Consider the following 24,545-nt stretch of genomic DNA (forward strand, 5'->3'; position numbering starts at 1 on the left):
TTTTCAGGTTGTTTTTCTTCAGGTTTGCACTTGCTGCTGTTCAATATTCAGTGTATTCACACCTAATCTGTACTAATGCTTTGTCTTTCAACACACCATTAACATATTGTTTGCCTTTTCTCCGTGACCTTTTGGTCAGCTATGTGGCCTGGTCCAATCTGCACCTTCTTCTTTGTTATCTCTTGCCCCACCCCCACCTCACTTGTTTATAATCTGTGACTTTTCTAATATTTGTCAGTTCCGAAGAAGGGTCACTGACCCGAAACGTTAACTCTGCTTCTCTTTCCACAGATGCTGCCAGACCTGCTGAGTGATTCCAGCATTTCTTGTTTTTGTTTCAGATTTCCAGCATCCGCAGTATTTTGCTTTTATTATACCAATTTAAATATTTAGCTCGCTCCGTTGTAGCAATATTTTTGTGCTTGCAAATTGAATGCCGCATCCACAGGTTTCCTAGACTTCCTGAAACTGCTGTTTAATTCAAAGTGATAACACAAAGCAAATTCTTGGAGCTTATTAAAAATGAGGCAAATACTGCAATAAATACAAAAGCAAATACCGAGGGTGCTGGAAATTTGTAACAAAAACAGAAAATGTTGGAAATACTCAGCAGGTCAGGCAATATCTGTGGAGCGAAAAACAGAGTTAGCATTTCAGGTCTGTGAACTTTCATCAGAACCTGCTTTTTATCGAACTCAATGTTGAGCCCAGAAGGCTGTAAAGTGCCTAGTTGAAAGATGAGTTGCTGTTCCTTGAGCTTGTGTTGAGATTCATTGGAACACTATAGCAGGCCAAGAACAGAGAGGTCAGAGTGGAAACAAGGTGGATAATTGAAATGACAAGCGACAGGAAGCTCGGGGTCACGTTTGTGGACTATACTGAGGTGTTTCACAAAGCGGTCACCCATTCTGTGGTTAGCCTCCCCAATGTACAGGAGACCATGTTATGAGCAGTGAATACGGTATACTAAATTGAGAGAAGTACAAGTAAATCACTGTTTCACTTGGAAGGAATGTTTGGAACACAGGACAGTGAGAAGGGAGGAGGTAAACGGACAGATGTTGCATCTCCACTTGTATTGAAAGGTGCTGTAGAAAGGGGCGAGGTTTTGGGGGTGACTGATGAGTGGACCGGGGTGTCTCAGAGTGAATGGTTCCTTCAGAATGCTGAAAGGGGAGGGGAAGATGTGTTTGGTGGTGGCATCACACTGGAGTTGGCAAAAACGGTGGAGGATGATCCATTGAATATGGAGGCTGGTGAGGTGGAAGGTGAGGACAAGGGGAACCCTGTTGTGGTTCTGAGAGGGAGGGGAAGGGGCAAGAACAGAACTGTGAAGAAGATCGAACATGGTTGAGGGCCCTGTCAACCATGGTTGGTGGTGGGGAGGATCCTTGGTTGACGTAAAAGCAAGACATATTGAAAGCACTAGTATGGAAGGTTGCATCATTTGAATAGATATGACGAAGATGGAAAAATTGGGAGAATAGAATAGAGTCCTGTAGGAAGTTGGGTGTGAGGAAGCGTAGTCTCGGTAGCTGTGGGAGTCCATGGGCTTTTAGGGAATATTGGTTGATAGCCTATCCCCAGAAATGGAGACCGAGAAGTCAGGGAAGGGAAGAGTCAAAAAATGACCATGTGAAGGTGAGAGAAGGGTGGAAATTGGAAACCAAGTCAATTAAATTTTCCAGTTCAGGGCGAGAGCAGGAAGTGGCACCAATCCGGTCATCAATGTGCCTGAAGAAGAGGTGAGGGAGGGAGCCTGAGTCGGACTGGACCAAGGAATGTTACACATAGCCCACAAAAAGGCAGGCATAGCTCGGACCCATGTGGGTCCTATAGCAATACTTTATTTGGAGGAAATGAGTGAAATTGAAGGAGCAGTTGTTCAGTGTAAGAACAAGTTCAGCCAGGTGGAGGAGGGTGCTGGTGGCTGGGGACTGTTTGGGCCCCTGTTCAAGGAAGAAGTGGAGATCTCGCAGACCATCCTGGTGAGGAATGGAGGTATAGAGGGATTGGATGATCATGGTGAAGAGATGGTGAGGGTCGGGAAACTGGAAACTGTTGAAGTGATGGAGGGCATCGGAAGAGTCAAGGATGTAGGTGGGAAGAGACTGGACAAGGGGAGTAAAATAGAATCGAGATGGGAATAAATCAGTTCAGTGGAGCAGTAACAGGCTGAAACAATGGGTCTATCAAGGCAGTCTCATTTGTGGATTTTGGGAAGGAGGTAGAAGCAGGCTGTACGGAGTGGGGGAACTATGAGGTTGGAGGCTGTGGAGGGAAGATCTGCAAAGGAGATGTCAGTGACAGTTCTGGATACAATGGCTTGATGTTGGATAGTGGGGTCATGGTCCAGGGGAGGTAGGAGGAAGTGTCAGAGAGTTGGCATTTGGCCCTTCTAGGTAGAGGTCAGTACACCAGACAACAATGGCACTACTCTTGTTAGCAGGTTTGATGATATTCGGGTTGGACCTGAGAACGGAGTGACGCAAGTTGAGAGGGAGATAGGGTAGTGACTGTGAGGGGAGCAGAGAAATCGAGACGATCGATGTCACGCTGACAGTTCTCCGTGAAAAGATGGAGGGAAGATAAGAGGTCAGAGGGAGAGCTGCAGATGGAGGGTGCATATTGGAGATGAGCAAAAGGGTCCACTGAGGGGGGGGATGACTCCTGGCCAAAGAAGCGGGTACGGAGGTGACAGAAGAAGAGCTCAGTGTCATGCCACACTCAAAATTAATTAGGGTGGGGGCATTAGGGGATGAAGCTGAATCCTTTGCTGAGGACAGATCATTCCGAATCAGAGGGGATGGTCAGAGGGTATTGTGAATACACAGCAAGGGGTGAGATTTGAAGAAAAGATGGGGTCAGAGAGGAAGGGAAGGGGAAAAAGGATCCATAGGGGTGTTGGTACCCAGGAATTGTTGAAGCTTGACATCCTTCACACCTGAAGGGAAGATGAAAAGTTTTTTATTAAAGCGAGGATGAAATGAAACTGTGGAACAGGACAGATTTGAGGTGGAGTGAGTTGGTGTTGCTTGAGAGAGAGTGTGCATGTGGCACCGCATGGCGTTGAGAATGGATCTTAGGATGCGTTTGAGGAATGCTGAATGTTTAGGAGATATCTATAATCATGGGTGAATCCGAAACACAAAAGGTGAAATTTCAGTTGGATCTATGTAAAATAAGTTGGAACCGGAGACAGTTGCTGAGGAAGGAGTGTGGCTGTGAAAGAGAGTTTTGACAGTTACCTGATCAAACGCAAGAAGGGAGGTGGAAAGAAATAAAGGTGAATCAGGTAGAAGAGATGAACAGAACTTCTTCAAGTTGGGTATTCCTGGAAGAGAAGTGGTAGTGAATTAAATACTGCAGATGCTGGAAATCTGAAACAAAAACACAAAATGCTGGAAATGCTCAGCAGGTCAGCCAGCATCTGTCGAGAGAGAAAAAAAAGTTAATGTTTCAGGTGTGTGACCTTTCATCAGAACTGCAATAAATACTCCGTTTTCACAGGTGCTTTCTTATCTACCACTGGGAAAAGGTTTGTTCAGAGTACTTGTGATGAGAGATTAGTTTCTAGACTTTGGACATTTGGTCACTTTGAGTGTGGTGGATAGTGTCTTGGCTGCTGTAGATTGGACCTTGGATGAGAATCAAGATGACCAGCACCAACAGCCTGCTGCTGAGAGACCTATGGTGCAGAGTAACAATGGAGTCAAGCTTGCAGAAGGCAATACCTGTATAATAAGGTGTAAAGACCTCTTGTAATAACAGTGCCTCTGGAAACTGAGGTTGTTGCACAAGGACATAAGAAATAGGAGCAGACGTATGCCATCAAGCCTGCTCTGCTATTCAATAAGATCGTGGCTGAACTTCTGCATCAAAAATCTGGAATTGAAAACCATTCTAAGTAATGGTGACCTCAAAACTACCATCGATTGTCGTAAAAACCCATCTGGTTCACTAATGTCCTTTAGCGAAGGAAATCTGTCATCCTTACCTGGTCTGGCCTACATGTGACTCCAGACCCATAGCAATGTGGTTGACTCTTAACTGCCCTCTGAAATGGCCTAGCAAGCCATTCAGCTGTACAAAACCGCTACAAAAAAGTTGAAAAGGAATAGAACTGGACAGAAAGCCTGGCATCAGCCTAGACATTGGAAACGACAACGGCAATCCTAGCCCTGCTGACCCTTCAAAATTCTCCCTTACTAACATCTGGGGGCTTGTGCCAAAATGGGGAGAGCTGTCCCACAGACTAGTCAAGCAACAACCTGGCATACTCATACTCACAGGAACATAGGAAATAGGAGCAGGAGTAGACCATTCAGTCCCTTGAGCCTGCTCCACCATTCAACTAGATCATGGCTGATCTATCTCAATGCCATTTTCCTGCACTATCCCCATATCCCTTGATACCTTTAATATCTAGAAATCTAACGATCTCTGTCAAATATATTCAATGACTGACCTTCCACAGTCCTCTGGGATAGAGCATTCCAAAGGTTCATCAGCCTCTGAGTGAAGAAATTCCTCCTCATCTCTGTCATAAATGGCCTACTTCTGATTCTGACACTATGTTTCCTGGTTCTAGAACCCCCCAGCCAGGGGAAACATCCTTCCTTCATCTACCCTGTCGAGTCCTATAAGAATTTTGTATGCTTCAATGAGATCATCTCTCATTCTTCTAAACTCTAGAGAATATAGGCCCACTCTCCTCAATCTCTCCTCCTAGGAAATTCCCACCATCCCAGGGATCAGTCTTGTGAACCTCCGTTGCACTCTCTCTATAGCAAGTATATCCTTCCTTGGATAAGGAGAGCAGAACTTTACACAGTACTCCAGGTGCAGTCTCACCAAGGCTCTATACAATTGCAGCAAGACTTCTTTTACTCCTGTACTCAAATCCTCTTGCAATAAAACCGACATACCATTTGTCTTCCTAATTAGTTGCTGCACCTGCATGTTAGCTTTCAGTGACTTATGAACAAAGACACCCAGATCCCTTAAGACATCAACACTTCACAATCTCTCACGCTTTAAGATATACTCTGCATTTCTGTTTTTGCTCCCAAAGTGGATAACTTCACATTTTTCCACATTATATTCTCTATTTGCCATGGTCTTGTCAGCTCACTTAGCTTGTCTAAATCCCCTTGAAGCCTGTTTGCATCCTCCTCACAACTCACTTTCCCACCTAGTTTTGTGTAATCAGTAAACTTGGAAATATTACATTTGGTCCCAAAATCCAAATCATTGATATAGATTGTGAATAGCTTGCAGCCAATGTCCCAGACACCACCATTACCATTCCTGAGTATGTCCTGTCCCACTGGCAGGACAGACTCAACAGAGGTGGCGGCACAGTGGTGTACATTTGGGAGTGAGTTGCCCGAGGAGTCCTCAACATTGACACTGGACCCCATGAAGTCTCCTGGCATCAGGTCAGACATGGACAAGGAATCCCCCTGATGATTACCTCCTACTGCCCTCCCTCAGCTGATGAATCTGTACTCGTTCATATTCAACACCATTTGGAAGAAGCATTGAAGGTGCAAAGGTACAAAATGTACTCTGGGGACTTCAGTGTCTATCACCAAAATCAGTAGGATCATTACTGGCTGAGTACTGAAGGACATATCTGCCAGACTGGACCTGCGGTAGGTGATGAGTGCAATCCTTGTGAAAACAAAGTCCTGTCTGAGGATACTGTCCATTGTGTTGTGTGGCACTACCACCATGCTAAATGAGATAGATTCAGAACCGATCTGGCAGCTCAAAACTGGGCATCCATGAGGCGCTGTGGACCATCAGCAGTAGCAGAATTGTATTCAGTCATAATCTTTAACCTCATGACCTGGCATATCCCTCATTCGACCATTATCATCACGCCAAGGAATCAACCCTGGTTCAATAAAGAGTGCAGGAGAACATGCCAGCAGCAGCACCAAGCATACCTAAAAATGACACATCAACCTGGTGAAGCCACAACATAGACTACTTGCATGCCAAACAGCGGAAGCAGCACGCAATAGAGTTAAGCGATCCCACAACCAACAGATCAGATCAAAGCTCTGCACTAAAGGCCGGCTACTACAGTGGCGCAGTGAATAGCACCGCAGCCTCACAGCTCCAGCGACCCGGCTTCGGTTCTGGGTACTGCCTGTGCGGACTTTGCAATTTCTCCCTGTGACCGCGTGAGTTTCCGCTGGGTGCTCCAGTTTCCTCCCACAGCCAAAGACTTGCAGATTGATAGATAAATTGGCCATTGTAAATTGCCCTTAGTGTAGGTAGATGGTGGGGATGTGGTAGGGAATATGGGACTAATGTAGGATTAATATAAATGGGTGGTTGTTGGTCGGCACAGACTCTGTGGGCCGAAGGGCCTGTGTCAGTGCTGTATCTCTATCTCTCTCTCTCTCTCACTCTCTCTACCCGACCCAAACTCGACTGGACCCGACGACATGTCAGGTTTGGGTCGGGTTGCACTTCCGGGTCTGGTATTCGGGCTCGGGTCGGGTTAGGCCAGGTCGGACAAGCCCGATCACCACCTCCGGTAAGTGGCTCCAATCTTGATATACTTTTTGGACTTGAAAGGTGGTTTTGTTACAGTTATTTTAAGCTTGTACAGATAAGCAACAAAGTGAAAAACGGAAGGTAGGTTAACTGATGGTCGGGCGCGGGAAAAAATGAAAGGACTCTGGCCGGGTCAGGCTCAGGGTCGGATGCGGTTCTGTCGGGCTTGAGTCGGGTTTCATTAGCAGACCCAAGCCGGCCTTTACTCGGCACTCTATCACATCCAGTCATGAATTGTGATGGACAATTTAACAACTAACCAGAGGAGGAGGCTCCACAAATACCCCATCCTCAATGATGGAGGAGCCGAGCACATCAGTGCGAAAGAAAAGGTTGAAGCTTTTGCCACAGCCTTCAGTTAGAAGTGCCAAGTGGATGATCCATCTCGGCCTCTTCCTGAGATCCCTAGCATAACATGCCAGTCTTCAGCCAATTCAATTCACTCCACACGATATCAAGAAACAGCTGAAGGCACTGGATACTGCAAAGGCTATTGGCCCTGACAACATCCCGGCTGTAAAACTGAAGACTTATGCTCTCGAGCTAGCCTCACCCCTAGCCAAGCTGTTCCAATACAGCTATAACACGGGCATCGACCCAACATGGAAAATTGCCCAGGTATGTCCTGTCCAGAAAAAGCAGGACAAATCCAATCCGGCCAGTTACGACTCCATCAGTCTACTCTTGGTCATCAGCATAGTGATGAAAGGTGTTGTCAACAGTGCTATCAAACGCCAGTTAAACAGCAACAAACTGCTCACTAATGCTCCGTTTGGGTTCTGCCAGGGCCACTCGACTCCTGACCCCATTATAACCTTGGTCCAAACATGGACTGAAGAGCTGAACGCTGGGTGACAGTTATTGCCCTTTATATCAAGGCAGCATTTGGCTGAGTGTGGCATCAAGGAGCCCTAGCTAAATTGAAGTCAATGGAAATCAGGAGGAAAACTCTCCACTGGTTGGAGTCCTGACCCACACAAAGGAAGATGGTTGTGTTTGGAGGCCAAACATCTCAGCCCCAGGACATTACTGCAGGAGTTCCTCACAGTAGTGACTTAGGCCCAATCATCTTCAGCTGCTTCATCAATGACCTCCCTATATCACCAGGTCAGAAATGGGGATCTTTGCTGATTGTATGATCTTTAGTACCATTCGCAACTCCTCAGATACTGAAGCAGTCTGTATCCACGTGCAGCAAGTCCTGGACAATATTCAAGCTCTGGCTGATAACATGGCAAGTAACATTTGTGCCAGGCAATGACTATGTCTTTGAGAACAGAAGTCACAAACAGAAGAATGTTTAAAGAAGCAGCAGCTGCACAGTGGAGGGGAATTAGCTCCTTATTAGAAAGATAAACTCGTTCTGGTGAAAGTGTAGTGCAGATTTATTAAGGCAATACATAAGGGATGATCTCTCTTGAGATTCAAAGAATGGGTAGGTCAGCTGAGACTATACTTTTTTGAACTAGAAGATTGAATGTGATGTAAGGGTTCTTCAGAACAATAAAAAGAATAAGCAAGGTAAACACTAGTTCCTTTCGTTAGGCAAATCTAAGATATTAATTTGTGATCTTCAGGTAAGTGGAAGATGCACAAAGGAGGAAATTAGATGAAACTTATTTTACACTGAAGTGTTACTGGCATGGGAAATACTTTGACTTAAGTGGTGATTACTGCTAATTTCAAAATGGTACTGATCAGAATATAGAAGGATATGGAGGGAAAACGGAACAATGAGACTGTATAAAGTCAGCATCTAAATCAGCAAAAACAATAAGAGCTGAATGGCCTCCTGTGCTAAAATCTCTATTTACATAACTAGATAGTGTATAAACTGCTCCACTAAAGCAGAGAGTAGCTAAGTCATACAGATCAGGAAAATTAGATACACAACTCCAATTTGGACTGAATTAACAGATCTCAGCCAGGATATAGGTTGGGACACTGCAAATAGGGCTGATGTTCCTGAGTTAGAGGGAAAAATCAGCCGGTACCTCTGCAATTTCCACTCTTACTTCCCTCATTATCCTCCGATGCATCCCATATGGACCTGGTGGCTTATCAACTTTAAATATAGTCAGACTTTCAAATAGCTCCTCTTTTTTTTTTTGATTTTAGCCCATTCAGCATCTCAAATACCTCCTTTCATTATTACTTTGGCAGCATCTTCTTCCTTGGTAAAGACAGGTGCAAAGTACTCCTTTAGTACCTCATGTCTTCTGCCTTCATGAGTAGATCCCCTTTTTAGTCCCTAATCGTCCCCACCCCTCCTCTTAAAACCCTTTTACTATGTAAACATATGTCTGAGAAGACTTTTTAGATTCCCTTTTATGTTAGCTGCCAGTCTCTTCTCATACTCTCTCTTTGCCCCTCTAATTTCCGTTTTCACTTCCCCTTTGAACTTCCTATACTCAGCCTGGTGTTCTGATATCAAACTGACATCTATCATATGCCCTTTTTTTCCTGCTACATCTTGCTCTCTCTTTTGTCATTCAGGGAGTTCTGGCTTTGGTTGCACTACCTTTCCCCATCATGGGAATGTACGACAGTACCCGAACTATCTCTTCTTTCAAGGCATCCCATTTTTCCACAACAGTTTTGCCTGCTAATCGATACTATTACTATCCCTGTCTATATTGGGATAATTGTCTCCCGTTATCACTGTAGTTTGTGCTGCTCTGTATCTTTCCCACTAATTTGGTGGCCTATAAAATACACCCAGTAGTGTAATGGTGCCTCTATTGTTTCTTAACTCTAACCAAATAGATGTTGTCTTTGATCCCTCCTCTCTCTCTCCAGCATTGTAATATTCTCCTTAATCAGTACTGCCACCCTTCCTCCTTTCTTGCCTATCTTTCCTGAACACCTTGTATCCAGGAATACTTGGTATCCAGTCTTGCCCTTTTTTGAGCCAGGTCTCTGTTATTGCCATAACATCATATTCCCATGTGGCTGTTTGCACATGCTTTGTGTGTTTACGTGCATGTACTGTAAATCTAATTTAGCCGTATTGCATTCCCTCTTGCCCTGACCCACCTAATATCTTACCATTTCTTTAGTGCTGTCTGTCTCTCCCAATCTTTTGTGCACCTTGTTTCTCCTTTCTAATGCTATATTCTGGCTCCCACCACCCCCCTGCCAAGTTATTTTAAACCTTCCCAGAGGCTGAGGAAAAGAGGTCCGAGTGGGACAGAGAATGAAAGTAGCAAGCAACCAGAAGTATTTCCAGCATTTTCTGTTTTTATTTTGAACCAATAGCTTGGTAATGCTTGCAGACTGAATGAAGGTGTTCAACAAAGTGATATCCCGATCTGTGTTTGGCCTCCCCAAAGTTGAGGAGACCATTATCCAACAGCTAGGTGACAACAGTGGTAATGTGAGAATTTTATAATTTGTTGGAAGCATTTCCTAGCTACAAGGATGCTGGTACCTGATTGCTATCTAATGGCCTTTGCTGGAAGTATACCTATGTAGATAATGTTTTATAGCAGGTTTAGGCTTGGTTGTGATGTCCTCAGTAAATGAACAGTCTGTTAACACACTTGGTCAAGCCTCAATGAATATTTGTCCTTGCCGATGAGGTACTGGAGAGCAACTGCCACCTGTAGAACCATATCCATAGCAAGTAATTTAATGCCTTCAGAAGAGGAGGCACAAAGGTAGCAGCTCGTGACTTGAGTGCAGCTCGAGACAGAGAGCAATTGTGAATTTAAGTGTGGGATCTTTAAGGGTTAATCTCTTTCTGAAAAGCTAGTCAAGTTTGCATTTAGCATTTAACTACAATTTACTGTTAAAGTTAAGTTTCTTTCAGTCTTGGTCAGGGATAAAGAAGCTCCTTGCTGGAGAGGCAGCTACAGTTAGTTAATTAGGTAGCTAGTTAGAACTGGTTTCTGTAGCCAGCAGTGCATGACTCAGCTCTGTAGAATTTCAGCTAGTATAAATACAGGTGCTCTTGCTAAGTGCATGAAGTAAGCAGGCATAAAGGAGCAGCTCATGACTGAGTGCAGCTCGAGACAGGTATGAGTTTGGGAATTTGGTAAGTGTGGGACATTTTGTGCAATAAGGGAGGACGTGCTGTTCTGACTTTTACAAAACAGGAGTGGCCTGAGAATGGGAGCCGGAGACCAGCAGTGAGGCGTGAAAGCTGAAGCCCAGAAGCACTAATTAGGTGAGCAGGCAGGCAAGTGGTTGGTGAGTTTTAAGTTTGTTTTTCTTTCTAAATGGGGGCAGTAATTTACCTGGGAAGATACAAGTTTTGCATAAATTTACAGCTTAACTAGTTATACCAATTAATACAACTACAGATAATTATTGAGATATTTCTAAACCTAATTTGTTAAATAAAACATAGTAAAGATAGCAGGGCAGGTGATGTGTTGCAGCTGTAGCATGTAGAAGCTGGTAGACACCTGTGTGATCCACATCTGCAGTGTCTGCAGCTTGAGAAATGTCGGCTCAGAGCTGATGAGTTGGAATGCGAGCTTCGGACACCATGATGGATCAGACAGGGGGAACGTTACCTGGAAATCTTTTGTTCCAGGAGGCAGTCACATCCCTTAGGCTAGGCACTTCTGATTTGGTCTGTGGTCAGGGACAGGAGGGTGTGACTGCTAAGGGAGATGGGTATGGGATCTAGAAGGTAGCACTGGAAGAGCCTCAGCGTTTGCAATTGTCCAACAAGTTTGATATTATTGCAACTTGTGTGGAACAGGGGTTGCAGGGAGGATAAGCAAACTGACTACAGCACTATGGTGCAGGGGGCCATTTAAGTGGGGGGGGGGCATTAAAAGGAATGTAGTTGTAACTATAGTTAGAGGGATAGATATGGTTCTCTGCAGCTGAAAGCGCGAGTCCTGGTGCCAGGGTTAAGGACATCTCCTCGGCACTGGAGAGGAACTTGGAGTGGCAGGGGAAGGATCCAGTTGTCATGGTCCACGTGAGTATCAGTGATATAGGTAGGACTAAAAAGAGGTTCTGCTGAGGGAGTATGAACATCTAGGGCCTAAATTAAAAAGCAGAACCACAAAGGTGGTAATCTGTGGATTACCACCTGAGCCATGAGCAAATTGGCATAGGGTAAATAAGATTAGAGAGTGGAATCCATAGCTCAAAGATTGGTGTAGGACAAGTGGATTTTGATTCATGAGGCACTGGCACCAGTACTGGGGAAAGAGGGAGCTGTATCATTGGGACAGCCTTCTCTTGAACCGCGCTGGGACCAGAGTTCAGGTGAATCATATAACTAGGGTGGTAGAGAGGGCTTTAAACTGAATAATGATGGGGAGAGGTTTCATGAGAGGGGAGATTTGGAAAGTTAAAGAGAAAGGACAAGGAAATAGTGCAGGGTAATGATACGGATTATGAAAACCAGATCGGGACAGGAAGGCACAGAGTGTACAAACCAAAGAATGCACCAGCAAATAAGGTCAGAGTAGGGTAAAAATGGCAAGAAGACAGAATTCAAGGCTCTTTTACGAATCTTGCGTGTATTAAGATAAAAGATGAATGAATTGATAACAATAGAAATAAATGAATATGATTTGATAGCTATTACAGAGGCATAGTTGCAAGGTGACCAAGGCTGGGATCTGAATATTCAAGGGTATTTAACATTTCGGAAGGGCAGAAGGAAAGCATAAGGTTTTGGGGTATCTCTGTTAATAAAGGATTAGATCAGTACAATAGTGAGAAATGATCTTGGTTCAGAAGATCAAGATGTAGAACTAGTTTAGGTGGAGATAAATAGGAATCACTGGTGGGAGTAGTTTATAAGTCCCTTAACAGTACAGAGTATACATCAAGAAATAATGGCTTGCAAGAAACGTACAGCAATAATAGTGTGTGATTTTAATCTTCACATCGTTTGAACAAATCAAATTAGCTAAGACAGCTGTGAGGATGAGTTCATAAAGTGTATTCAGGACAATTTCTTAGAACAATATGTTCTAGAACCTACCAGCGACCAAGCTATTTGGACCTGGTAATGTATAATAAGACAGGATTAAAGACCTCATAGTAGAGGATCCTCTAGGCAAAAGTGATCATAACTGGATACAATTACACATTCAGTTTTAGGGTGAGAAGTTTAGGTCTGAAACTAGTGTCTTAAATTACAAGGGTATGAAGACAGATTTGGCTAAAGTGGACTGGGAAAATAGATTCTAAGGTAAGACGGTGGAGAAGCAGTGGTAGACATTTAAGGAAATATTTCATAACTCTCAACAAAGATATATTACATTGAGGAAGAAAGACTCCACCAGAAGGATGCACCATCCAGGGCTGACTAAGAAAGCTAAGGGTGGTATCAAATTGAAAGGAAAGGTATACAATGCTGTGAAGATTAGCGGTAGGCTAAAACATTGGGGAAAATTTTAGAAACCAGCAAAGGGTGACTTAAAAGGGAGAAATTGGAGTATGAGAGATAACTAGCAAGAGATATAAAGACAGACAGTAAAAGCTTCGACAAATATATAAAAAGGAAAACAGTAGCTAAAGTAAGCATTGGTCCTTAGAGGGTGAGAATGGGGAATGAATAATAGGAAGTGAGGAAATGGCAGAAGCTTTGAACAAGTATTTTGTATGAGTCTTCACAGTAGAAGACACAAAAAGCATCCCAAAAATAGTAGAAAATCAGGAGGCCAAAGGGAGGGAGGAATTTAAAACAATCACTATCACGAGAGAAAAAGTAATAGGAATACTAATGGGACTAAAGGCTGGCAAGTCCCCTGGGCCCGATGGTCTTAAAGGAAGTGGCTGCAAAGATAGTGGATGCATTGGTTGTAATATTCCAAAGGCTGCAACGGATTGGAAAACTGCAATAATAACACCTCTATTCGAGCAAGGAGGGAGACAGATAGCATGAATCAATGGGCCAGTTAGCCTAAAATCTCTATTGGGAAATGCTAGAATCCCTATTAAAGAGGTAGGAACAGGACATCTAGAAAATCACAGTACAATCAGGCAGAGTCAACATGGTTTTGTGAAAGGGAAATCATGTTTGACAAATTTATTAGAGTTCTTTGAGGATGTAACAAGCAGGGTGGATAAAGGGGAACCAGTAGATGTAATGTATTTGGATTTCTAAAGGCATTCGTTGAGGTGCCACATAAAAGGTTACGACACAAGATAAGAGCTCATGGTATTAGGGGTGATATATTAGCATGGATAGAGGATTGGCTAACTAATAGGAAACAGTCGTAATAAATGGGTCATTTTTCAGGATGGCAAACTGTACCTACTGGGGTACCAGAGGGATCAGTGTTGGCCTCAACTGTTTATGATCTATGTTATTGACTTGGATGAAGGGACTGATTGTATTGTAGCCAAATTTGCTGATACAAAGATAGGTAGGAAAGCAAGTTGTGAGAGGATACAAAGAGTCTACAAAGGGATATGGATAGGCTAAGTGAGTGGGCAAAAATTTGGCAAATGGAGTATTATGTGGGGAAATGTGCTGTTTCCACCTTGGCAGGAAGAATAGAAAAGTAAAATATAATTTAAATGGAGAGAGACTACAGAATGCTGTGGTATAGAGGGAGCTAGGTGTCCTTGTACATCAATCTCAAAATGTCCGAAGAAGGGTCACTGACCCGAAACGTTAACTCTGCTTCTCTTTCCACAGATGCTGCCAGACCTGCTGAGTGAATCCAGCATTTCTTGTTTTTGTTTCAAAATGTCAGCTTGCAGCAAGTAATTAGAAAGGCATATAGAATGTTGGCCTTTACTGCAAGGGGGATGGAGTATAAAGGTAGAGAAATCTTGCTGCAACTGTACAGGGCATTGGCGAGACCGCACCTAGAGTACTGTGTACTGTTTTGGTCTCCTTACTTAAGGGACATGCTTAAATTGGAGCAGTGCAGAGTTGGCTGATTCCGAAGATGAGGGGTTTGTCTTGAGAGTAAAGGTTGAGCAGGTTGGGCCTATACTCACTGGAGTTCAGAAGACTGAAAGATGATCTTATTGAAAACCATATGATTCTGAGGGGCTTGACAAGGTAGATGCCGAGAGGATGTTTCCCCTCGTGGGAGAATCTAGAACTAGGGGGGCACAGTTTCAGAATAAGGGGTCTCCCATTTAAGATGGAGATGAGGAGGAATTTCTTCTCTGAGGGTCGTTAGTGTTTGGAATTTTCTTCCCCAGAGAACAGTGGAGGCTGGATCATTGAATATATTTAAGGCCGAGTTAAAACAGATTTTTTGATTGACAAGGCAGTAGAGGGTTTGTGGGCCTGTAGGAAAGTGGAGTTGAGGCCACAATCAGATCAGCCATGATCTTATTGAATGGCAGAGCAGGCTTGAAGGGCTGAATGGCTTACTCTTGCTCCTATTTCTTATATTCATTCATAGGGGCATGTATAAGGTACAGGACTTTTGGTGTAAGTTGGCATGGCCACTTCCTGTGTAGTGAGAAAATTGGAAGGAAATGAAGAAAATGAGATAAGAAAATTAACATTAAGAATGTATCACTAAACCACCCTGAAGTTGTTTCACTGATATGCAATATTTACTATTTAGGTCATAGCTGTCCTTAGTTCTCTTTTATAGTGGAACACTGCTAAGATGAAAATAAAACTTTTTCTCCTTGTTCCCTCCTTTCATACGGAGCCATACTTGAGCAAAATTCAATGTGTCAGCAGCCCCTCTTCCCATATATATCACTCTCATACACTCAATTCCTGATTGATTTCCCAACCACTCCTATGGGGCAATTATACCATGGTTCTGATCAGTCAATTAACTACTGACCTTTGTAGTATTTCAAACACAAATTGTGAATGATATTTCATTTAAATTAATAAATCTCTTCATAAGGATTTGATGAGAATTGGTGTGAACTTAGCTTATGTTACTGCACTTCCAACAAAAAGTAATTCATTACCTAAAGTGTCATAAGAGAAATTAACATGATTGGTGTTCTATGAATAAATGCAAAGAGAATCCACGTGTTGTCCAGAGTAAAGCAATATGGTTATGTCATTTAAGACCAAGTATATGAAAATTGTTTTCCCATCTGTAATTTACCCCAGTACAAAAGTTTCAGAGTGTGTTAGTAACAGTGGAAAAACTCAAAGGCAATTTTGAGAAGAACTGAGGTTTTCACTTTGGGTTTAAACTTTTGTTGGTTGGTGCTAATTAGGAAATGCCATTGTTTCTAATATTAATCTGTTACATTTCCCTTTTAACTTATTTGACAGATTTTTACAGTAAGCCACTGCCACCAGTACAAGTGAGCCAGAAACCAAATGCTGATACCCATGATGTCATCTCCTAGCAGTATGGATGTCTTGTTACTCTTTAAACAGAAATATAGATAATTTTTGAAGTTTTATTTCAAAAAAATCAAACATATGGTTCATTTTTTGTTCACCAGGGAAGATCTAAAAGACTTTCAAGAAGGGAAAAAATCTATTGTCGCTTTTCAGAACAGAACAGGGCTTTGCATTCTGCATTCAAGGACAGTGTATTGAAACTGCATTGGCATGTTCGCAATACAAAGAAATGGCTGGTTATCGACAGACTTTAGCTTCGAGGAAAATGTTGAATGGATATATTAGGCATTTGGCATCTTTTGGAAATGTAGAAGAAAGGTAGTGAGACAAATATTTTTTTCTGCAGTTTAAGTGGGTATTTTGTATCCATTGAAAAGTTCATGAAAACCCACTGAAACCTGACAGAAACAATGTATCTTTTTTAATAGAAAATGTATTTGTATAGTACAGAACATTTTAATGCCTTTTGTGGTTAATATCTTTTGAGCAATCTTTCTAGAAAATGCACATAGTCATGCAACTAATTATGTTTAGAACTGCAGATGTTTTAGGTTTTGTTTCAAAGTTCAAGCAAGAACTTCTATTCAAGTGGTCTTGAAACTCAGCTGGATTGGATGTCTGCAAATATTAATGCAGCGATGCTTTGTTATATGTTCTGTGGAGCAAAATGTTTTTTGTTTTTTTTTTAAAAAAGGCATCACTTGTAATATCGACAAGTATAATCCCTTTACCTCCCTCATATTATAGTGTCATTACAGCACAGGAGGCCATTCGGCTCATTCAGTCCATGCCGACTCTTCTGAATGCTTATACAAATATCTCAGTTTTTTTAATTGCAGAACCACTTGTATTTAAAGGCTGTCAGAAAACAAACTCTCACGATCAGAAAACAAATCACGGTTATGTAGATTGCAATCAAATGAGACATTACTTTAGAAGTGACTTGTATTTTCCATCCTGAGATATGGATAAATCTGTTCTTGTAGAGAACAGCTGTATAATGTAGTGTATTTCAGTGGTTATAGACATTGTATGTAAAATTTAGAATCCGTTGTTTCTGTAATACTTATTCCTTTTCTTAAAATGTTTGAGATTATTTGATTATAATAGTTACTAATCTGTACTTATCAAACTTCGAACTAGTTTGTGACAGTTTTTCAAGCATTTTGTACTACTTTCAAGAAAGTATCTTGCATTTTTTAAATAGTATTTGGGCTGTGAAATGGCTACAGTGAATCACTTGGTAAAAACATAAGAAACAGGAGCAAAAGTATGCTAAATGACCCTTTGAACCTGCTCCCCCATTCATTAAGATCATGGCTGATCTTCGACCCCAACTCCACTTTCCTGCCTGATCCCCATTTCCCTTAATTCCCTTAGAGTACACGAATCTATCAATCTCAGTCTTGATTATACTCAATGACCTGAGCATTCACAGTCCTTTGGTGTAATGAATTCTAAAGATTCACAAGCCCCTGAGGGAAGAGGTTACTTCTCACCTCAGTCCTTTTCCTGAGATTATGCCCTCTAGTTCTAGACTCTTCAGCCAGGGAAAATGGCATTTCAGCATCTGCCATGTCAAGCCTTCTCAGAATCTTTTATGTTTCAATGAGATCACCTCTCATTCTAAACTCCAGAGAATATAGGCTCATTCTACCCAATCTCTCATCAAAGCACACCCTCTTATTTGCAGGAATCAATCTGATGAATCTTCATTGCACCAATTCTAAAGCATGCATTTCCTTCCTTGGGTAAGGAGACTGAAACTGTACACAGTACTCCAGGTGTGGTCTTGCCAATGATTTGTATCATGACAGCAAGACTTCCTTACTCGTGTTCTCCAACTCCTTTTTGCCTTCCTGATTGCTTGTTATACCTACATGTTAACTTTGTGGTTCATGTACAAGTACACCCAAATCCCTCTGAACACCTACACTTAATAGATTCTCACCATTTAAAAATATTCTTTCTACCTACCAAAGTGAATTATTCCACATTTCCCCACATTATGCTCCATCTGCTACCTTCTTGCAGCATTAGACTGTACTACATGAGTCTAAATCAAACAAAACCTGATAAAGTCCATTAGAATAACTTGTTACTTTCACAAAGTATTTAATCTCCAATTGTGATTGTAACTTTAGGGTATTAGGATAATGTTTGTATAATAACTAGCACAATTGGTACTGAGGTTACTGTTATGAGAAAGATAATTTAGAACAGAAAGATTATTGGCTGGCACACATGATTTCTTGTGTCATAAACTGGCCTCAATCATGGGTCTTCCATCTTTCTGTGTTCTCCATCTGCAGTTACTTTTTATGCTGCATAATTTAAACACCATAGAACTATTAAATAGTGGTCTATTCTCATGTACATAGGCACAATGTATTGACATTGAATCCTAATGTGTTGACATGGACATGCCATTTAACATCAAACTATTTTCATCAATTAAAATGATCAAAAAACAAATTTTACCAGATTATAGCTGAAGATAAAGCCTTTTTGCAAAAACACATTTAGCACTAATTTAGTTTTATGCATCTCATAATTTCTCTTTGTAAATTATTTTTTTGTTTTTTCTGCAACTGAAAAGTATTGTCGAACCAACTCATTCACAAATTTTTTTCCTTTAATCATCCGTCTTCCCTTTTTTCTTGCCTGAAGGCAGTGTTCCATGTTGGAATATGAATGTTAGCAACTATAATACCTTACCAAATTGGAATTTTGTGTGTCAGCCTGGACAGATTGTGTCATTTAACCAGTGGGCTGTTCTCCAATGTCCACATGTGCATTTCCAGCAGGAGGAACAACTGGATAGCTATCAGATGTTGGAACACCAGCTGATTACCTGTGCTCTTGCTTCCCCTTTCTCTCCCACCACCCACCTACCCAAACAACCCTCCCAGTCTGAGGAGACTGAGACCATAACACACACAGCTCCATGCAAAATAAAACCGAAAATGCTGGAAATACTCAGCAAGCCTGGCAGCATCTGTGGAAAAAGAAACAGTTAACATTTCAGGTCAATGATCTTTTGTTAGAACTATCTAAAATTAGCTAACAGCACAGACGAGGGGTTGAACCTGCCACCTGACTGAACAAGATGCTACTAATAATGGTGCATTCATTTTTGGTAAGAACATTATAAATTGTCAGATTTGTAACATTAAATATTTGTATCAAAATATTTATATTCCTGATTACAAATTTCTTACTGATTTCTTTCTTAATCCAAATACTGAGTACATAAGTTTTACCACAGCCAATTGTTACTATTTATTTTGTTCAAGGACAACCAAAGTGTTAGACTGTGCACTCTGCAATTTAAAAAATAATCCACTTCATTGGTTTGCATAAAATTTTTTTGTAAAAAAAAGTCTGGTTAAATGGTATGCTCTTATGTTTCAAACACCAATAACAAGTATTACAAATTAAATATTTTGATTTACAATATGCTTACCTTTAAGCTCAAGCTTGCTTAATCACATTTTTGTAAGTTATGGTATTTTGAACATTTTTGTATGAATATATTGCTTTGTAATCCAGTAATCATTTAAAATATATGTACTAATTTGTTGAACATATTTATCAGTTTGTCCAAAGTCAATACTTTGTCGTAGTCTTGGAATGTTATTGTAAAATGTCTTGCCCAAAAGCTAATTTCTGATTAAAACCAGTTTTATTAGACTTCAGGGCTTCATTTAAGAGCTAAACATTTTTTATCTTTTAAAATAAAAAGATTACTTTTTAAAAGGTGTTGCATTGTTCTTTTTTCTTTCTATCAGTGGTTTGAAGATGAAGGTGCAACATACCTCAACGATAATTACTCCTTTTTACCTCATAACCTAGGATTGAAAACTGAGATCATGTCTGGGGCATTGCTTAATCATAACTCAGTCTACATTACATCAATTTGGATGACTGGATATTCTCACAAGGAAGCAGCGATGTTAGCTTGTGCAACCACGAGTGCTGATCTCATGAAGGAGATGCAGAAATGTTAACAGCATCCCTGCTCAACCCAGATGGCTAGTTTCAATCTGTGAAATGAGCAGGAAAAAGTGCCTGTTGCATTTTGACAATACCAATATTCGGCAAAACTAATTCAACACAAACTGGTCAACTTGGAGTATTAGCTTATGAAAAGTTGTATTTTTAACCTAGAATTAAGCAAACTGAACTAAAAGCAATTGTGCTTTTGCAAACAAATGTTTAATTCTGGAGTTCAGCAGGACTGGTGCAGGTGCTGAGGTTTTGTAGCATTGTAACGCACAGTGGTCTTGCACGTAAGCAATATGAGATGTGGGACAGGTTGCTGAGGTTAATACAAAGAGGTGGGTGGAGTATCCTGAAGTTTGGCAGCAATGTGGTGTGGATCTTGAGATTAGTGGCAATGGAAGGAGAGCCATGGGGATTTTTGTGTTGAGAGAATGGTTCTGGAATTTTGCAACAGTTGGGTGCTTCATAACACTGGAAAGAGGCTCCTTGGGTTTGGCATGTGCAAAGGGCTCCTAGGGTTTGGTAATGCTGCGGTAGAGTTTTGGGTCTAGCAGCAGTACCTTAGGGGTACCTGGGATGTGGTATTTCTAGGAGTCCTGGCTTTTGGTACCCCGGGGAGGTTCCTAGGGTCTTGCAGAGATACTGCAGTCTAGCACAAGTGGGAAAAGGCAAGTTCCCAGCGTCTGACAGCACTGACAAAGCAAGTGTGGCACAGGGATGGGGGTGTGGCAGCAGGAGGAGCGGTGTCTTCCTGGACAGTTTGAGCAGGGGGTGGGTGTGTTTTTTTGGGGGGGAGGGGGGGTTTGTTCTTGGACCGTGTGCGTGGGGGGTGGGTGTTTCTTTTTGGGGGGTGGGTTTGTTCCTGGACAGTGTGAGCGGGGGGGGGGAGGGTTTGTTCTTGGACAGTGTGAGCAGGGGGATGGCGGGGTGTTTTTTTTGGGGGGGTTTGTTCCTGGACAGTGTGTGCGGGGGTTGGGTGTGTGTTTTTTTGGGAGGGGGGTTATTCCTGGACAGTGTGAGCGGAGGGTGGGTGTGTTCCTGAACAGTGTGAGCAAGGGGGTGAGGGGGGTGTTTTTCTTTGGCGTGGGGGTTATTCCTGAACAGTGTGAGCAGGGAGGGGGCGTTGTTGCTGGACAGTGTGAGGGGGGGATGGGTGTGTGTATTTTTGGCGGGGGGGGGGTGTTATTCCACAAGGGGGTTATTCCTGGACAGTGTGAGCGGGGGGCGGGGGGGGGTTGTTCCTGGACAGTGTGAGCAGGGGGGTGAGTGTGTGTCTTTTTGGTGGGGGGGTTATTCCTGGACAGTGTGAGCGGGGGGTGTGTGTGTGTATTTTTTTGGGGGGGTAGGTTATTCCTGGACAGTCTGAGCGGGGGGGGGGGGGGTTTATTCCTGGACAGGTTGAGTGGGGTATGTGTGTGTGTTTTTTTTGGCGGGGGGGGGTTATTCCTGGACAGTGTGAGCGGGGGGTGTGTGTGTGTTTTTTTTGGCGGGGGGGGGGGTTATTCCTGGACAGTGTGAGCGGGGTGTGTGTGTTTTTTTTGGGGGGGGTTATTCCTGGACAGTGTGAGCCGGGGGGTTATTCCTGGACAGTGTGAGCGGGGGGGTGTGTGTGTTATTTTTTGGGGGGGGGGGGGTTATTCCTGGACAGTGTGAGCCAGGGGGGTTATTCCTGGACAGTGTGAGCGGGGTGTGTGTGTGTTTTTTTTTTGGGGGGGGGGTTATTCCTGGACAGTGTGAGCCGGGGTGTGTGTGTGTTTTTTTTTGCGGGGGGGGGGGGGTTATTCCTGGACAGTGTGAGCCGGGCGGGGGGGGGGGAGGCGTTATTCCTGGACAGTGTGAGCCGGGCGGGGGGGGGGGGGGCGTTATTCCTGGACAGTGTGAGCGCGGTGTGTGTGTTTTTTTTGTGGGGGGGGGGTTATTCCTGGATAGTGTGAGCCGGGGGGGGGGGGCGTTATTCCTGGACAGTGTGAGTGGGGGTGTGTGTGTTTTTTTTTGGGGGGGGGGGTGTTATTCCTGGACAGTGTGAGCGGGGGTGTGTGTGTTTTTTTTTGGGGGGGGCGTTATTCCTGGACAGTGTGAGCGGGGGGTGTGTGTGTTTTTTTTTTTGGGGGGGGTGTTATTCCTGGACAGTGTGAGCGGGGGTGTGTGTGTTTTTTTGGGGGGGGGGTTATTCCTGGACAGTGTGAGCGGGGTGTGTGTGTGTTTTTTTTTGGGGGGGGGTTATTCCTGGACAGTGTGAGCGGGGGTGTGTGTGTTTTTTTTGGGGGGGGGGGTGTTATTCCTGGACAGTGTGAGCGGGGGTGTGTGTGTTTTTTTTGGGGGGGGGTGTTATTCCTGGACAGTGTGAGCGGGGGTGTGTGTGTTTTTTTTTGGGGGGGGGGTGTTATTCCTGGACAGTGTGAGCGGGGGGTGTGTGTGTTTTTTTTTGGGGGGGGGGTTATTCCTGGACAGTGTGAGCGGGGGGTGTGTGTGTTTTTTTTTGGGGGGGGGGGTTATTCCTGGACAGTGTGAGCGGGGGGTGTGTGTGTTTTTTTTTGGGGGGGGGGTTATTCCTGGACAGTGTGAGCGGGGGGGGGGGGGGGGTGAGATGTTGTCCCATGGTGAGGCTACATTGGGATTTGGCAGCCCAGGAGAACGGGGAGAATCAGCCTGTGTCGCAGCCCGGTCGCTGCTGCAGTGGAAGCGGCGGGAACTGCAGCCGGGCCGGCACCCGGAAGAGGGCGGTAGGAGGCCGGGCCGGGAGCGGAGGCCGCGATGATTCTGGGAGCGGACGCGGCCTCTTTGGTCGCACTGGCCGGCGGTGGTGGTAAACGTACCGGCCTCACTTTATCCCTCGGTCGGTTTAAGTCTCTGACGGTCGCCGAGCAGCCTGCGCGGGGGCCCGGGCAGCAGGTAAGAGCCGGGGGGAAACCGGGGCTACGTTCACTCAGTGGCCTAGCCGGGTCGGGTCTGATAGTGGCCGGTATTGATGTGTAAATGGCCCCGGGAATTACCGATCACCACAAATTGTTGGATGATTGGCGCCGTTTAGTTGCCCAGAGTTTGATGGAGCCACAATTTGCTGTGTCGGGTTAATGATCTAACCGCTTCTGCTCTGAGTCAGACTTACCCTCGCAGGTTTAAGATTGTAATTTTTCTGTGTGCCGTTGAAATACCAGCTGTTTATGTCGCAGCCAGAGACTGAGTGAAGAGGATTGGGAAAGTAACAGTACTGAAACTGAGCAGGAAATGTAAATGAGCTATAGAAAGAAACAGGAGAGGGAAATAAAGATTGGATTCAGAGTAAGCGAAAAGAAACGAAGTTCAAAGTGAAAGGGGAAAAGTTTAGGGGGGATATGCGTGGAAAGTTCTTTACACAGAGGGTGGTGGGCGCCTGGAACGCATTGCCAGTGGAGGTGGTAGACGCGGGCACGATAGCGTCTTTTAAGATGTATCTAGACAGATACATGAATGGGCAGGAAGTAAAGAGATACAGACCCTTAGAAAATAGGCGACAGGTTTAGATAGAGGATTTGGATCGGCGTAGGCTTGGTGGGCCGAAGGGCCTGTTCCTGTGCTGTAATTTTCTTTGTTCTTTGAAGGAAAAGTGAAAAAATCAATTGACATTTTAAAAATCTCCAACAATTAAAACCTGAAGGTATGAGATGTGGTGATCGTTAATTTTCCGTGCCAGCAAGGTTGACTGGCAGTAATTATCATGTCATTCAAAGTGTACTTAGACTGGAATGGACAACTTTTTGTGGCAAGTTTAGTTCATGCAAGTATAGGAACTTTCTGCCGTTAAATGCATTTAAATGGTTCACTATACAGCAAGATTTTGTGAAGCTTATGGTGGAGCAGTATAATTCAGACAGCAATTTTTGAATTTTGTCACATTTCTACCCTTCATCTGAAGTAGCTGTACCATTTTCACATAAGTAACACAAAGTGCCACCTCATTATTATTTTCACAGGAAAATCAGGGCAGTTAATATTGCTGTATTACACATAATTCTCCATTAAATACACCATAGGAAGTTAAGTCCAGTAGTTAACAGTGTAAGTGTACTTTTACAAAGTGATAAGTGTTAATGACTGCCAATCAACCTCTCTTGCCCAGAAAATGAACAATTGTAAGCGTGGAGTCTCCTTCCTTAGGCTGTGAATTGTTGTTGGAGATTTGAAAAATGTAAACTTTCAAAATAAAAGTGACATTTTGGAGTGAATTTTACAGACCCCCTGACGCGGGGGTCGTGGCGGGGAGGCTGGAAAAAGGCTCCAGGAGAGGCCCTCCACGGGCCCCAACACCAGGAAGGCCCGGCCCAATATTGCCAGCAGCGGCGAGGCCTTGTGGCGTCCCGCCACTCGGCGACGGGAGCCCAATTTAAATAAACGAATTAGGCTCCTGCCATCTGCCCCAGTGTGATATTAATGCCGGTGGCTGGAGATCCGAGGCAGAACACTGGTGGGGAGGGGGTAGCAGGTAAGTTTCTTAGTGCAGGACTGGGGGGAGCGGCATCAGAGTCATATCATTAGTGTAGAGGATGGTGGGAAGAGCTAGAGTGTAAAGCCACCTTCGGAGAGGAGTTGCATGGTTTGGTAATCTCCTCAGAGGACGACAGTGCAGCATGCCTGGCAGGTAGTGGCAGTCAGGGTCAATGTTGGGTACATTTGCAGGACCTGAGGCCAAAATTAGTCAGTGACTATGGAAGGTCTTGGA

The 24,545-nt window shown here is 43.6% G+C and overlaps 3 protein-coding genes across 4 annotated transcripts in view; 2 read left to right on the plus strand and 1 right to left on the minus strand.

Moving 5' to 3' along the window:
- arl13b (ADP-ribosylation factor-like 13b) overlaps window positions 1–19,600 on the plus strand; it is a 122,825-nt gene extending 103,225 nt beyond the window's left edge. For both annotated transcript variants that reach the window (XM_068040602.1, XM_068040603.1), the window contains 2 exons: window positions 15,767–15,845; window positions 15,943–19,600. In XM_068040602.1, coding sequence (XP_067896703.1) covers window positions 15,767–15,843 — 77 coding nt within the window. In that variant the 3' untranslated portion in view covers window positions 15,844–15,845; window positions 15,943–19,600. The remainder of the gene's footprint in view (window positions 1–15,766; window positions 15,846–15,942) is intronic.
- Window positions 1–23,031, minus strand: part of LOC137374464 (syntaxin-19-like) — a 76,045-nt gene extending 53,014 nt beyond the window's left edge. The window contains exon 1 of the mRNA XM_068040606.1: window positions 22,956–23,031. The gene's annotated coding sequence lies outside the window, so the exon portion shown is untranslated. The remainder of the gene's footprint in view (window positions 1–22,955) is intronic.
- nsun3 (NOP2/Sun RNA methyltransferase 3) overlaps window positions 22,452–24,545 on the plus strand; it is a 70,310-nt gene continuing 68,216 nt past the window's right edge. The window contains exon 1 of the mRNA XM_068040604.1: window positions 22,452–22,738. Within this exon, the coding sequence (XP_067896705.1) occupies window positions 22,601–22,738 (138 nt within the window). The 5' untranslated portion in view covers window positions 22,452–22,600. The remainder of the gene's footprint in view (window positions 22,739–24,545) is intronic.

Source organism: Heterodontus francisci, chromosome 10 (assembly GCF_036365525.1).
Source record: "Heterodontus francisci isolate sHetFra1 chromosome 10, sHetFra1.hap1, whole genome shotgun sequence".
NCBI classification, from domain to species: Eukaryota; Metazoa; Chordata; class Chondrichthyes; order Heterodontiformes; family Heterodontidae; genus Heterodontus; species Heterodontus francisci.